The 17477-nt window shown below is 39.5% G+C and overlaps 1 protein-coding gene across 2 annotated transcripts in view; it reads right to left on the reverse strand.

Annotated features, from left to right (window-relative positions):
• The window catches only part of mcama (melanoma cell adhesion molecule a), a 52022-nt gene extending 35339 nt beyond the window's left edge, over window positions 1–16683 (reverse strand). The window contains exon 1 of one of the 2 annotated variants that reach the window (XM_061056432.1): window positions 16499–16683. In XM_061056432.1, the coding sequence (XP_060912415.1) occupies window positions 16499–16565 (67 nt within the window). In that variant the 5' untranslated portion in view covers window positions 16566–16683. The remainder of the gene's footprint in view (window positions 1–16498) is intronic. The other variant, XM_061056431.1, reaches the window with a different exon arrangement.
• Between the last annotated feature and the right edge of the window lie 794 nt (window positions 16684–17477).

A 17477-nucleotide genomic window follows, 5' to 3' on the forward strand; every position in this document is an offset into this window, starting at 1 on the left:
CATAAACACACTGATTTTAACACGAAGATTGTGAAGGGTCCGATCATGTGCGCATCTAAGGGTTAATAATGAAACTGTACATTTCTGATCTTTTTCTCATGAAAGTGGAGGTGTCCTGAAAGAACAAGTTGGCCGTGTGCCACAGACAGGATAACATTTGTTCCCCGAGATTTACATGCAATAACAGAAATATTAAACATTATTAGCCTTAACCTTTGAGTACATAGGTCGTGAGAAACTGGGGCATGTGTCTTTGCAACTAATCTGAGGGATTAATGTAGGAGGCAGGAGACATTTTGTAACTTGAAACTTGATTTTCTGCCTTTAGCTGATGGCTATGCCCTCGCTTGTTCTGTGTCACTCACTCTTTTCAAGCTGCTGGTTCGAACTAGAGATGGAAAACGGATCTAATGCGGCCTCATGCATCAGTCATCGACCATTGTGCAGACTACAAACACAAAAGGATGGGCAGATGAGGTAGGAGACATATGTAACTGGAAATTGCCACTGGGTAACAAGCACACCATGGATGAGAATCGCTGTTCTTAATGGCGGGCTCAGCAGGTGGTGAGACATAGAGACTTCCGCACAAGAACATGACAGGAAGATCAAAATAAATTAAGCCATACTACAGCTACTATGTGTCCAAAGGGCTTTCTGCAGCTCCACTGTAATTTACCACGTGTTATGTACCCTTTAAGCGTGTCGATATCAGTCTTCCTGTCTCTGCTGGGCAGCAGATGCCAAGCTGGCTGGAGGCGGAGGACACACAGCGTCGTGACTCCTCCGGCCCTGCAGGGGGCTTTGCACAGTCAAAGGTTTATTCTTCAGATTTGGTGCTAGTCAACCTTTTCTTTGTGTATTTTTGGATGGTTTTTTTTCCCGTTTTGTTTTATTTACTAAGAGTGTCTTGTCTTTATGTACATAGCTACCTGACATTCTGTACAGTAAGGGATCTTAAATAACACAATCAAGCAGCAGGAGACTGTGCAGCTGCACTTCAGGAGCTATCACTTATTCAATGAGACCCTGGATGGGGTCTGTTATATCAATATGACTGCATATTAGATACCACTAAGTGTGACATATGCTGGGATGTAAACAAGGGGCTATAAGCACGATCGGGGTCTTAAAGCTATATGAACACACTCTTTACTGTACATTCGTTACCTGCATTTTCAGGAGCTAGTCCAGGAAGAGTAAGCCTGACAGATCTGATCACCTTAAATCTACAATAACAAAGGCAGGTGTAGTCCGCTTCAACAGGGTGAAAGGCTTTCTGCCAAAAAAAGTAATACGGCAAAAGCACACTCGAAGAAAACTAACAGCATCTAATTTCAATACATTAGTTTAACTGTACACTCCGTCCATATTGAGCCACTTATGCAGGTCAGGGTCACTTTCACAACAGGACAATCAGCGCCACCCAGACGTCTGTTTCCCAGGCAACCTCATCCAGGTCCCTTCTGGCTCCGCGGGGGATTTCCCTGCCAGATGCCCTAAACCACCTCGAATGACTCCTCTCAATGTGAAGAGTCTGGCACATGGGTCTGCTTCTGTCACCCACTGATGATGTCATAAGAGCTACAGGGAGACTTCAGTGAGACTGTAGCTAAGATGAGATTCATGTTCTCGTCTCTACCTCAGGGGAACCCGAGAGGTTTGTTTGCCGTGGTGCTGCTGCAGCTGAGAAGTGCATTCAGAAAGGCCAAAACAAAGACTGCTTAGAATAAAGTCAGGAGTCAAAAGTCAAAGAGAAGTTGCAAAGATTGATTTAGAAATGCAGCACCACAACAACCCCTTTGCAAGTCCTGCTCACTTGTCGAATTAGATAAGGGTGAGTTTCCATATTTAATATTTAATATCCACAGCAGACAGCAAAAAGAAATGTGTCTAACAGTTGTTAAAGACTCTTTGTCAGGGACAAAAATGTGAGAAACATCATAAAAAATAGAAGCAATAACTAGTTTTCCACAACGTAATACTGTTGCAAGAAGAAATAGTTCAAGTCAGAGCCCAAATTACAATAAAACCTCCCGCCAACCTCAACTGACGACACAAACAAATCCCTAATGAGTGTGCGTTTTATTTTAGTCACACAGACCATTTCTGCCTCTGATGAGATACACCAGTTTTAATTTGTTTGGAGCGTAATTCTGGCTGCAGCAGAGCTAAATAATCCATCAGGGTAAGCATGATGTCTTCATTCGGTTTGGATTCAAGTTTATTAGTAAGTTGAATGTTTTCCAGCATTGAAATGAGTCCTGGTTTTAGTCCAGCTTCATCACATTCTCAGTGTCTAATTATCACTGCGAAGAACTTCCATGTGTGAAACTGTTATTCTTACAGATTAACAGAAAAAAAAACAGCAACTAATATCTAATAAAATGAAGGAAATATTGAGGAAAGTGTTCAGGAAAAACACTCAGACAATGAGTATTTCTCACATCATCATTTGAACTACTAATGACTTTGATGCCAAACTCTGTATCTCATATAAAAGAGGAAGGTGTTTGCTAACCACAGCCTTTATATCTTTCTCATCCTGAGTGATTCCAGATGTTAATTCAGAGGGTCTTCATCCCCATTTTTACAAGGATGCTGTCGGAGCCTAGAGCATTAGCACGTCTTTATTCTAAAATTGCAGTAGTGAAGGAGCACCCCCAGGCAGATTCCAGACCCTAAATTTGAGCTGCAGAGGTAGATCACATTACAGCTTTCATCACACACGTCTTCAAAAGACACTGGAAGTGTCTGGCAGCCACTAAATTGCCCCGAAAAGTCAACTCTGCACCCGGGCTCCCAAATAAATCCTGTCTGCGACTTGCACACCACCCTTCAGTGTCTGATTCTTATCTGTGAACAAAGCCTGTTATCACGTCTCACGTCAAGATCTGTGACATTTCTCCAACAGAGGCTCAAAACAAGTCACCATAGAAAATCTGTTATCACCAAACATCTACTCCTAAAAGCTCTTTTTTCAATCTGCAGTCTGTGAAATACATATTTAAGAGTTTCAGTTAGAAAAGGACACATCTGTTTGATCTTTTCCCAATTCAAATTCAGCTCATCTCACTTCAAACTACCAGGCATCTGTCTTAAAAATTCCTCCCCCACATTGACTCTGTGACTTCTGGTGGTTGAACGGAGAAGACAACGTGCAGAAATATTCTGAAAACACAAGGTTGTTATTCTTCTTGAGAAAATCAGACACAATAAATACTATGTTTTTTCCCCCCAAAACCCCAGAGAATAAGTCACATGTTTGATGAGAAGCACAGTAATATCTAGTCTTAGTACATTTTCTTTTAACTATGCAAATAGCTGAGGGAATCAAAAACTGTTTAAATGCTGAAAAGCTGGCTGCAGCATTGGTAAAAACACTGAACAATCCCAAAATATGCAATGGTTTACACAAAAAAAGCAATGGTTTTGTCATTTCTTATGAGTATTTTAAGTTTTTCTAAACATCCATTTGATAAAGTGAAAACATTTAGGGTTTAATTCATCTTCAGCTCTTGATTTTTTTTTTTTAAATGATTGATTCTCCTAGCCTTTTTGGTGTTTCAATGATTCAGAGAAAAAGAAGGAGGGCATTGTCATGAAAAATTCCACTGTCCGATCAACAGTTGCTGCTGGTTTTCCTCAACAAGCTTATTTTCTGCCTCCCTTATCTCTCCTGAGGGACACTTAAACAAAGAGATGAGACCTCTGGGGAATCTGCCAAACAAATGCCCTGCAACCACTAACTGCACAACAGAAAAAAAAGAGACAAAAATAATTAGGGCTTCACTGTGAATATGCTGAGGGGGAAAGTCCCATACAAAGCGTGAAATGTGAGTTAAATCTGGGCCTCTACCATCGCACTGATCACTGAGCCTCAAGGGTTGGGATAACATTTACAGACAGCACTGACATAAGACTCTGTAATCCTACTCAACAGTATTCATAACGGCATACACAGACATCCTCCCCACTCCGTCATACAAAGTTTAATTCAAAAAGCACACAATGTTGAGGGCGACTTTCATGTTAATTTAGAAAACACTCGCTGGTGTGCTGATTACTCTCACTTAGAAAGCGCTGATAAAATGAAGAAATTTAAAAAGCGGTCCTAACCAGCCTGCATGAGATTGTGAACAGCCAACATCAGATCCAAACATATAGCTGCTCGTCTGTTCAGAAAAAAACAGTGCCAGATGTATGCCATATCCGTGGCATGGCACAGCCCATTAGCGAAAGAGGCAAACACCATGAAAGACGCTCTGGTTAGCCCCGGGGTCTTCATGAATATTCATATGCACATGTACATGCACAACACAGAGATGTCTTTTCACCATCAAAGTCAGCCTGGATTTAAACTGACTTCATTGTAATTCGACAGCAGATGTGAACGCAAGTTGAAGTGACGGGAAACTGACTGGCACAGAGCCAGAAATCATGAGCTTCATCATTCACTCTGAATGGACAAATACAACTTTAGAATATTAAATATTGTGATGTGTTTTAATTGCATTCCATACATGTCTTTGTTTATTTTAAGTAGCCTCAGCTTGAATTGGTCTTAAGTGCTAATAAGCCAATGTGAACGCCCTAACATGCTAAATGAAGCGGGTGAATCGGGTAAACCTTTTTCATCTAAACATGCTTTGAAGTTTATAATTGAAAGCATGTTGGCATGCTGAGGTAAGCAATAAATTCAAATCACTGCTGTGCCTCTGTGCATTCATATTTAAGGACCCATTAATGGAAAGGAAGCTGTAGCAAGGGTTGATTTCTATGAACTATAATCAGACAAATAAGCAAATATGGCTCCTTCAATTAACAAGAATATCTGTTTCAAAATAAAGTTACCATGTGAGACTTCTTACACTGAAACGTTATTTTTAAAAATGTGTATACTACATGGCTGGTGTTTTTCTATATAGCTTTATTCAATGTCTACAAATAACCCCAAAAGTAGTAAAACAATGCATCTCTTTGGACACAGGGTTTTGACATATCAGACTAAGGATAAGGATACAAAGATAATGTCTTTATATGTGCTGTTTTCCAGCATTATTCCAGCTTCTATCTGTATTTTAGCTGAATCTGATGGGTAAGACATGCAACCGATTTAAATCAATGATACTGCCGAAACAAAACAGAAAACTAAGTTTGTTCAAAGCAAAAAATTAAAGGCAACCTATCCATATATTTTGGCTTTAAATAAAAAATATTTGAATCCTGTCTCTGTGTCTTTGGTTGTCAAAATAAATCACCCTCACCTGCTGACAGTAATGGAGCTTCTGTGCTTTTTGACCCTTAGAAGTCCGGAAAAACAAAAACATTACCAGTTGCATTCACTATTTTGTTACTATCGTCATTTGTAGTCATGATATGACTTTGCAACCTAATCCTGGGGGATGCTACACTAAATATATACTTCTGCAGGTTCTCCAGGCGTTCTGCAGGTGACACTGACACATCGGTGGGTCTGGCACTTTGACATAAACCAAAAGGAGGGAAGAAATCAGAGGACTTGGCATTCCTCAGGACAATGACATGGTCTTTGGGGGATGCCTTGAGCAAATACTGAAGACAAGTCAGTGTCACCTCTATTGTTCCAAAAAGACACATATCGCATATCACTCACAAGAGGACGGGGTTAAGGATGGAAGTTAAACCTCTTACCAGTGACATAGTGTTGTGGTCGCATTTCACACACACCTTAACCCCTCGGGATTTAAAGGGGAATCTCCGCTTTCCATCCACCAGGAGTAATAAGAGTTCATTATGGACCGTTAACCGCAACTCAACAGCCTCACTGATTAATGGGTAACTTAGCTCTGACAACGCTCTACTCCAGTTTGAGTTATTCAGCCTCGAGGTAATGACTTTTAATGTGCATACAAGATTACAAGAAAGGCTTTTCGTATGGATGAAATTGATTGGAAATGCCAATATGCTTGTTCAAAGCGGAGTGAACGAAAAGATGAATAGGCTGGCCGACATTAAAAGCAAATAAAAGCAGTGGTGTTTAATGCTATTAGATAACGTTTGTTTTTCTAAATTGGGCACTTTCATATTCATCTTGGTCATTATACAGTATCTTAATGGAATATTTATCAATGTTTGCCTTTTTTACCACGTTGCTAGTCTTTCAACGAAGCAATATGATGTTTAGCATTGTATCATAATTTGTACCAAACAGCAAAACAAACACCGTTTATCCCAACGTAACAAACCGATCTTTTGAAAACCAAAGTCGGCATATCATCAATCAAGTGTCTCAACTTACTTTTCATCATACAACTTTCTAATATCAAAATGCATAACTCATTTAAAAGATCCATGTTGCAAAGGACTTCATAAAACCTGCTACAGAGAAAAACTACTTCAGGGTTGAAAATGTACTGGTGTGACCTCAAACTGGTGTTTGACCTTAGTATCTATTGTTCTTCCTGGTTTGAACAGTTTGGAGGTAGAGTCTCCCACTTACCAAGAAACGGATTTCAAAGATAGGCTTGTGCATGTGTGTGGTATATATGTAAATGTATTCCAGCTTTATGTGCCAAGTCTCTAAGAAAACTGACTCAACATAACCTTGAATTTAACATCCAGATTATTATTAATGCTTATAAAGATCATACAAGTTGAATATTAAACAGGCTGAGGATGCCACCATTGTTTTAATTAAATCCCACCCTTTAATTGAATACAACTCTTTCCTGTGGTCCCCTGCTGTTTCAGTCAGGACTGTTGACAACAACAAGGGCAAAGTAAACATTCCCAGGCTCCGTCCACTGCACCCAGAAAGAAGAAAAGGCTAAAGGAGGGGGCATGAGAGAGGTGTTAGAGGGGGCAGAGGATGGGGGGGGGGGGGACACGGCTCAGGAAAAGGCGGGAATGAGGCAAAGACCATTGTGGTGTAAGATTTCTCTGTAATGTGAACCCCTGCTTGTTGCCCCCACAGCAGAATGTCCCTTGTCCGATGGACTGGGCGTCAGGTGTGTGCAGCTGTTGGTTAAGCTCTGTTTGCAGACCAAAGAGGGAGACAAGTGGGAAAAGGAGGAAGGAAAGGCTTCTCAATGAAAGCAATACTGGAGGTTTTTTTTGTCTCTCCCTGTGGCACTGATGGGACCGCTGCCAAGACTTGGATCGAGGCCCAAGAGAGTGCCATGTGTCCCACAGATGGGCCCTCTAAATATGAAGGGACGTCGTGTACAGATGGCCAATTTTTTTCCTGTGCAGAGTTTAGAGACGAATGGCCAAATCTACCAAAGATTGAAATTCTGCTAACAAATGTGTTATTTTAAAACAAAGAAAACCCAACTGTAATATACCATATATATTCAAAAAACCAGCATACGCAGCAAAAAAGATGATCTAATAATACTCTTATGAATGATAACTCTGGCTCCAGAGGGCCTCTTTATTTACTTTTGTTTAAAAGTTACATAATACTTGTGAGTGTGAACTTCAGATTTGTCATAATATTACCAGCCTGTAATGAGATGGTTAAAATATAGCAATTGGTTGTCATATTTATGTCATAACTTAAAACAGCAGCACACACCAGAGGCATGTTTGTAGAAATGAGTAGAATAAGATTACTACGTGCAACATACCACAACAAAAGCTATACGCTGTTATCATAACTTACAACATGAGACACATGAGGACCTGTCTGATTCAGCTGATTGATCCCTCACACGCTCGCCTTATGGTTATAAATATGTTGCATGCTTTTAGTGGTGACATTAGAATTTCATAAGGCACTTCTATGAGTCGCCCTGTCACAACGCAATGTGTGAGCAAAAGGTGTGAGGCTGTTTATGTTCCTATGTTGGCTGATTCAAATTCCACATGGTGCTGCACATGGGCAAAACTCCAGACGCACCGCCTGGTGCAACTGCAGAAAGAAAAAAAACTGAGTGCATTCATTGAAGTAGATTTCTCACTCTCTACTTTACTTAAGGTGTGTCATTTTATTTAACTTTTATCTCCATTACATTTACCAAAAAGCTTTATTAAGTACACTGAGTTCCCCCCCCAAAAAAACGTACACAAGCATTTAACAGTATAATTTATAATAATTTAACATTGTCAGAGTCCAATTTGTCCATGTAGCTATATCTAAAGTAATATTTTTACTTAAAGTACATAATGCAGACAAAAAGTTAGGTATTAATCGTAGAGGCCATAACTTGTAAATGTAGTACTTCACAAATGTTGCATTGTTACGTCTACTAAAGAAGTAGGTCGGGGCACATTGCTGGATTTGTGCTCTAAAACATTTAATTTCCCACAAACTATGAAGTTAAATGAGAGAACTGTGGCCAGCAAAGAGGACTCTTAATCGAAACTATAAACTGCAAAATGTTCCTTTAACAGACAGATATAACCATTAAATCGCATTGTAAATAAATAATCATCAGAATAAAGGGCTAAAAACACACCTCTACACCCGTCACACTGCTCTTAAAATACTGTATACAAAATAATCAATTCAGTGCAAGCAGCGCAGCCAAATCCAATATTTGGGATCCAAAGAGGCTTTTAAGAAACAACCCTCTCAGCACTCTCCCAGCACGATGAGAGAAATACTGATGTGGAACCCTGCAGCACCAACAACATGTTTTAAAAATAAATACAAAAAAGCATGTTGCAGAAGACAATGCTCATGTTTGACACTGTGTGAGATAAAAGTTTTTGCACTCTGGCAATGAGCCAGGACGGATTCTGCACATAGATGTTCCTCCGTCAAGCAATTTTCTACATTCCTCCTCTTGATTAAATCTATTTAAACAACCACCTCATGCCTCTCAAACTAGTTCTCTCTTCTCCAGGGTGGATTGTTCACTGCAAAGATTTTTCACTGTGATGAATAAAGGGCTTTGAATAATACACTAGTCAACTATGTTTTGGACGGTTCTTGGGCAGAAAGGTAGTCAATACAGGAGAAATTCCCTCCCCGAAGGCCCAGGGATCAGACTACAGAGGCAGCTGCTGGATATAAAATCCCACTCAAACATCAACCAACCACTGACTGCAGAGCTACTCTACACATGCAAGACAAGGTCCTGAAAAAAAAGCCTTCAGTCTAGGCTTAGGGGTGGATGTCAGCTCTGCTCCTGCCAGCTAAACAGCAAGAGCTTTGATTTTCTCAAACGTGCCTTGGATGTTCAGAGCATGCAGGCTTTTAACCAAAGACTGAAACACCAAACGGAGAGAGTGCTTTCAGAACAAAACAAATGCATTCAAAATATTTGCTTTTGCTTGTTTCAGTCAGATTGTAGCAGCTTTACAGACAGGTTTAGCAAATGTACTGAAATAATCCTAAACTTCTTCTGAGAAATCAATACCTTTTTTGAATACCTTTTGGGTTCATTCCTTAATCTACTCTGTCTGTTTCTGTATTTCATAGTAAGCACAAAGCTGCTGCAATTTGCATTTTTAATCAACACACAGTGAAGTAATCATACTTAACAGATGTGTTTCCGTTTGCTATGCTCCTGGCAACTGAAGTATGATGAACATGTTTCTAAAATATTAAGACAAACAAAGCTCTTTTGGAGTGAGAGGAATGTGGTGGATTTGGGTAAACACTGAACAAGACTTGTAATTAGGACGTATTTTGGGCCTTTTTTGGACGGAATCAAAGGGAAAAAGCCAAAGAGAAAATGGTAAGTAAATACCAAATAGGTTTGTCTGATATGAAACAAAGGTTGATTGGTTGGAACATAATCGGAAAGTGTTTTAATAGTCTTCCATCCATACATCCATTTGCTTCCTATCCAGGTGGCAGATATGCAAAGTTAATGAAGTCGTCCATCTGCCCAACATCATTTCCCCAGCTCTCCTAGGGGGATCCAGAAGTTTTCTCAGTGCCAGATGAGATATGTGATACCTTCATTGTGTTCAGGATCAGCGTGGGGTCTCCTGCCAGTTGGTCTTAAAAACATCCAAAGAACTTGACAATCTCACAAATTTCACAAAACAAGGGACAAAGAATGCAACACCTGATTTTCAAGTCCAGTGCCGTAGTGTCCAGGTACAGCAGACACTGTTGAATGCATTAAACCTGACGAGCTTTGACAATTAGTGAAAGTAATGAAAAGGGTTAATTCAATAGGATTTACTGCATTTGATTGTTCACCATGCTGACACACATGCTGGCTGAATTAGCTTACATATGCCTAATGTTACAGCAAACCAGCATTATACTTCCTCAGGGATCAAACAGCGCACTCTCTTTAATGAAAACAATGAGCCAATACATTAGATTACATGGCTGTCAGACCCGGCTATCACTCAGGCAAGGGCACTAATCCCACATGAACAACTGCAGCCAACAGCTGCACACTTCCTGCTGCATGCAGACGACTCAGCGGCAGAGTGAAGGCATTCCCAGGCATCCAGCCACAGACACGGATGAAGAAGAGGTCAGGGCGACCCGCCATTATTTACACCCAGAGACTGACACACTGGTATACTTTATGACTCATTTTTGATTATTTAACAACATTACTAGTGCTTCACATGATATGAAAGCAAATATTCCTCCCTGGCTAAGAATACATTATTTATTAACAATTACAGCCAAACAAGAACTTCACCTACATGTAGTAAAAATACATTTCAGGTCGAAGTAAAGAAACGACGAAGAATCAAAACAAATATTAATGGGCAGTTGGATGCAACTCTAAAAGTGTTGCACTTCCATACACAGCACTACTTTTTTTAAAGATTCTTGGGCTTCTTTATAGTTTTATTAGAGAGACAGGACAGGGGATGGAGTCGGTTATTTGGAAGAGAATGAGGAATGGCATGAGGGAAAGGAGCCACAAGTGGGATTCGAACCCATGCTGCCCGCCCTTAAAACTGTAGCCTCTGTACATGGGGCGCACGGACTTATCACCAAGTCACCAGCACGCCAATACAGCCATACTTACAGCACACTAACCACTATACAAAAGTATTTTCATCAGGGAGTAAAAAACGTTTTATTGCTTTTTAGGCTTTCTGACCCTTTTGAATATCTCATTTATAAGATTGGCAGTTTGAGTTATAACTTGTCATTGTTAATGTAACTTTTAAATGTCAATAAATCTATGAAAACAATCACAATGAATAAATTAAATTGCTTTCAAAAATAATTATACAAAAAAGCACTTCGTGGTCATACCATGTTGTTTGAAACTTCCAAGTAATAATCTTAAAAAAATGTCAGATACTAAAAAAAATTCCCTATGTTTTGCAAAATGAGCTAACATCACAGATATCACACCTTTCAAGCACTAATAAAAAGCTGTGAAGTATTCTCTGGTACTATTAGTTGGGAGACATTTGGTCTGTCAAAGCAGAAAAAAGTATTATATAGATTCTTATAGAGTTTCTTTGAGGGTATAACTCAAAAAACTACCACTAAACAGAGGGGTTAGAAAGGATGACCATTGGCTCTGAACAATGCTCATTCATTCCAAAAATATGCTGACGAGACAATACTTTGTACCACATGCACCACAAACAACAAATACAATACTCTGAGTCCACAAAAAGTGAAGTGTTTTGTGCATGAATGATGCCACGGCTGTCCAAAATGATTAGAGTCCAAACACCATTAAAATGTCACCCTACCCCTACATCATCTCAACATCAGTTTCTATTTCCGACACTGCCTGAGGAGACGGGTTCAAGTTATCAGTAAACAAGGAATGTCCTGGTAAAGATATTGTACATTCACAAACGGTGAAGGCTGTACAGCTATAAATCACAAAGATGTTACAAGAGTCAGAGATTAGGTTGCTTGGCAGACCAAACCTCAAGTCTGTCTGGAGACATAAAAATAGGAGTTTCTTCTCTCTTTGTCTGCTGTTGGCTGAGTTTCAAGTTCACCAGTTAACCCAAGTTAGATAAAAATAGCATAAAGCTTCTTCAGTAAGAAACCTGGCGCAGAATGTCTTCCAAAAATCTCAAGAAACTCTCCAAACAGCATCATGTGTAAGTCAGTATTGTGGTTCTCAACTCCAACCCAGTTTATTCCTGCACATCATTTGAATCTGTAATGCAATGATCACAGAAAAAAAAAACACTTCAGTTTCGCTGCACACTAACACCAATTTGGTGTTTTAGTCAGAATTTACACCAGCTGCACAATGAGGGGGATAAACTCAAGATAAGTTTTGGTAGCTGTGTCGTAACGTTATAAAGGCCTCCTTGTCTCCATGTCTCCCAGTCCAACAGTGTGGCTCATTGATGTGTTTTTAATAGTCATTGGACAACAATGGAGCTCTATATCACAGTGAAATCCAGCTGTGGCTTCACAGACAATACTTGTTATTGGAAGCAATTTTACCCAAATTAAGACTTTTTCATTGGGACAGAAGGGAAGTGTGAAATGTCAACAACCTTTAAGATAATAAAGCTATAAGAAATGCCAAAAAATGGCATGTCTACACTTAAAGTTATATCCAGTCAGCAGTATTAGAATAAAATCATACGTCTTAAAGGGGTACAGGCTAAAAAGTTATAACCCTAATCTATTGTTGGAGTTGCTGAATAAAACATTTTCTGATTTATGATAAGAGTATATTGCAATTATAAAATGCTTGTACTTTTCAATTAAGTTTACAAAACAAGATTTGCAGCATTTTCTCAGGTTAGAATTTCAGTGTTTTATGTCAGTATGAATTCATCATTGTTGTGATTTTAACGGATTGTGTGTCCAGATATAATATTTATTAGATCGTTTGGCTGGGTAGATGCATGCCGCAAAATACCACAACTGTCATCCTATCAGGTTGGGCTTACGTCCAGGATAAAGTCAAGAGACAAACATCTTTTTTAGAGGACCAACCTGACAATAAGCACTTCCAAGTGAAACATGAACGTCAGGCAGGACAGGAAGAATTTGATTTGAAGGTTGAAAAGTGGGCGTGTCAAAATGAAAGCGGAGCATAGGCCAAACGTCGTAAAACTGAATAGTTTGTAGTCTTCTTCGAAAAGAGAGCAGTGTGCTCAGAAAAGTTGCTGAAGCAGTCTTTTGTTTATCGAGAGAGGACACAGATAACAGTTTTCTGGAATGGAATCAATTCTAGCAAGCAGGTCCTAAAACACAACAAGTATCTAGAGAAAACAGAACAAGGTTTTTAGATGGTGAACATCTTCAGAGCCATCAATTCACAATTCTGCCGCTAGCTTGCCAACCAATGGTTATAAGACCTGAGAAACGTTCTAGCTTGTAGGTGGATGTCATGATGTTGAATGTTGTAATTGGCTGGTTCAAGCTTAAGAGTGCAAACTGTATTTGATTTTGTTCAGAGAAAACAAGACGATACAATTATTTGCGCATGTATTTAAATAAAGTAGGTGTTCAGTATTCCAGACTATTAGACCGACTATGATTAGAAATGCATTTTTCATTTCCGGTTGACTTGAATGATTGGTGCCTGTATTGACTTTTAAACAGCAAAGGATATTTTACACAACAAAAAGACTTTAATGATCCACCCTATCTTAAACTACACCAAAGAATAAAGTCCTCTCCTGGTTTGGAAAAAAAGTTAATTGCAGCATGACCTAAGTAAGCACATTCTGCGTGTCTACTTTCTGTTCTGCAAATGTCATCGTAAAAGCTCTGCCCACTGCTCTGATTTACTGCACAACCAGCCTGGACCGCCTGCTCGTTCCTGTAACCGACATGACCATCATACTGATGAACACTGGTCTGTGAAATCAATAGATGCTGCTGTACAATGCACTAAGCTACATGTTTGGGTTTTTCTAATACTCAGGATGGTTTTATTCTCCATGCAGGAGAAATGCTTTTAGCCACAAATTGTGTTCAAGTAAGTGCCCTTCAGGGTCCATTAGGCAGGAGGTCAGTTTTGACAGGGCTCTTTAAAGGGACGGGGGTCTCTATCACCAACCAACGACATAATCCAAAAACAGACAGCTTTATTCCGTCTCCAGAGGAGGTAGCGAAGAGATGGGGATTAAAAAGACGTAACCCAATTAAGACAAGGCTGATGGAGTAAAAAAAACAGGGATTTATGAGAAAAAGAGGTTTAAGACCAGGACAGAGTGAGTGTTGTCCCGTTGTGAGATACCATGTGGAGTAAGGTTTACCTTTAATTATTTACAGTAAAGCTTCCTTTAAAAAGTTAATCCATAAAGTGAGTCAACATGAAGTCTGTCCTTCACAATGGGAGGGGACGGGGACGGGGACGGGGGGGGGGGGGGGGGGGGATGTACATAAGATTCATGATTCCTAATCAGCTAATAGGCTCAAAAAATCAATGTATATGCACCACAAGCAGCACTACCTGACAAAACTTCCACCGATGTTGGTCAAAGGTTTGTTTCAATTCAAAAGAACTGCAATAGAAATAGCAATAATGATGAGCTTCTTTGGCACCCAGTGCTGCATTAATGACCGTCAGTTTGCTGTGACCATATGTACCTGTTGGACTGTTCAATAAAAAGACATGTCATGGAAAGATTATTTTGCTGATGTGCTAAAATAACCTGTCTGTGACATTTACACCTGACCCCTGCACGTCCTGTTCTACAGAGTTCTCCACATGAACTTCTGTTTTTACAAGAAAACATCTGCATGAACTTCTGCTTTTCTTTGAACTAAGAAACAGAGACTGTCTAGATTAGGGTTTTTTTTTTGGTTTTTTTAATGATTTTTTTTTCGTTGTAATGATGTCCCTCTCCACTGGGGGCACTGTGGCTGCTGTGCATTCAGGTCAGGGCACAAATGTGCACTTTAGATCACACAATACTTTAATGTTTTATTCTTTGTTTATTACAGAATAATGCAACGATAAACAAAAAAATGTTTGAGTCAGTTTGTTCTGAACTTGTACAAACAATGCACACATGATTATTTAACAAATATAAGAAGGTTCTGTGAGTAGTTATCTGGGTATTCCTGTCATCTACATGTATTATTAAATCGATATCAAAGCATATTGATCAATATCGAATCTTGACCCAAAGAATTGAAATTGAATTGTGAGGTTGTGGACAATACCCAGCTCTAATATCAATAGAACCATAAATTAAGGAATTGAAACATTAACAAGTTCCCTACACCGATGTAGACTTCTTCATTTGGTTTAGTTGTACAAGCAAAGGACAAAGAGGGCAAGAAATCCGGGGGGGGGGAACATCTGCAATGAGACATTTCTTTTTGCATTTCCCCTAAAAAACAATCCAAACAATGCTCACCGTTATAAATGACACATTGGTTTCTTACAATTTTCCGTCCATCAATTGTCTAATATGTCGATTTAACATTATTAGCATCAGCTCTTTTCACATAGGTCTAACCCTAATGCCCCCTTAGGTCTATCAGTACCTTGGTGCACTAAATTTAGAGACACATGTATGTCAGAATTATTAAGCCGCTCCAGATCTTTAAAAAGCGTAAGCACTACTTTTAATGTTGAACATTATATTAACAACTTATTTAGAAGACAACATAGCCTATTTGATGATGTGACTTTGGACTACAGTTGTCCACAATGCACTTTAGCCAATGGCAATATTGATTCTGTTAATACATTAAGTCTGACAAAGATCTTTTTATCACATAAAGTGAAAAACATTAATTGGTTGCAACCCCTCTCAGTTGATTTATCTGAATACAACTATGAGAACTGTCCTTTGAGGAAACTCATCCAATGCCTAAACTCAGACTTGTTCTCACAATAACGGACACACACACACTGACACACACACACACACACACACACACACTGGCCAGCATCCCACAGCTCTCCTGCGTCTAAAACCAGCCTCTTCCATCACATTTACAACCTGTTTTAAGTGATGTACAACATGTAAAACAAAACCGAAACCTTAACAAACCGCATGCTTCTTTGGAAACTGAGGCTCATGTGCTCAGTTTGGTCTTGCGGTTTAAACCACTGTGGTTCCTCAGATGTTTACAGCAATACTATAAAACATTAAATAACTTATCCAGACGGACTTACAGAGACTAAAACACGCTAAGACAAAAAACCCCTTTAAAAAACACCAGTCACACGTGTTAATGTATGGGTATGCTCAAAACGTCACTGCTCGGTTAATTGGACCGTTAAGAGCATCAATTACGCAGTAATTAATTACAGCTTTAAATATTTTACGACGACGAAGCTTTCGACTAAAAAAAGAACCGAAAAAAAGGACATAATCATTAAAGTGTAACATTTCTAAAATTAAAATTAAAATAAATTATAACATTTCACGACTAAATTTCAAGTTCACTATGGAAGCGAAAAACTACTCGTGACAGAAAACACACTTTTACTCAAGAAAACTGCGTTTGCTTTACTTAAATGTGAAGAAAAAAACACTTGTTAAGGAAGAAAAACAGGTTGGGGGCATCCCGGTCAAACACAGTCAGTTGTGTTTATTAATTCAAAGTGTTATTTTCTCCTCCTTCACTTAACTTAACCGTTAAAAAAAAAAACATGGCGTGTTTAATTAAGGAGAAACTCACCGCTCGTGTGGAGAAGAAGGCAGAGATGAAGAAACAAAGGTAGAAGCGATTTGTGAAGTGAAGCCATGTCTTCTTCTTCTTCTTCTTCTTCTCGCTGCTTGTCGTATCCAGCACCAAAAAATAATGTGAACTGAAGTGGCGTGTCGACGAGAAGTTAGTGAGCAGCCCCGGAGGAGAGACTGAGGAGCGGGGAGGAGGAGGAGGAGGAGGTGGAGGTGGTGGTGGTGTGGTGGAGAGGAGAGGGGAGGGGAGGGGGCTCAATTAAAGTCTCAGTCTGGCGGGGTACTCCTCCTTCTTTGCCATTGTGTGGCTTAATGTGTGCGGTAGAAGCAGCTTATCAGTTTTTTTTTTCTTCTTCTTGTGCCTCAAACTCCCTCTCTCCTTTATTCACACAGCGACTTCTTGTTGGTAGAAAAGTCCTCAAGGTCACCTTATCACGCCTGCACACCTTTTAGCTCGAATCACATGGCCTGCTGGCTGAATTCAGCTTAACTGGGGCATTTTATTTGCATTTCCACGGTGGTTAAAGCCTTTAAAGGCAATGCATTTATTTGGACCTGGGTCTGACATTAATATTCTGAACTTGAGTGGTTCATTTTAGCTGTTTGACTTTCTTTCTTTTTTTTTAAAGGTAAACCAGTAGATCACTGGTGTGCAGAAAATTATTTTGTAAGGTCATTATGGATTTATGGGCACTTCAACATGCTCTCTAATGTCTTAAAAGAGCTTAACACTGAACTCACTTAGAGGTCAAACCTGCAGTTTGTCAGGCAACTTCGGGAGCTGCAGAGACCCAGATCTACTTTGTTGGTCTTGTTATGATAACGCGTTATGTCACTACGGGGTCTTTAGCGGCAGGCGTGGTTAGTAGGAGGAGAAGCAGGGTCAGTACTGATGACACACCTGAGGCGGTGATTATGGATTTATGAGGGAACAATTTCAAACTCTGGTTCGGATCAAAGTTGTTTAATGTTACTCA

This window comes from Labrus mixtus, chromosome 14 (assembly GCF_963584025.1).
Source record: "Labrus mixtus chromosome 14, fLabMix1.1, whole genome shotgun sequence".
NCBI lineage: Eukaryota > Metazoa > Chordata > Actinopteri > Labriformes > Labridae > Labrus > Labrus mixtus.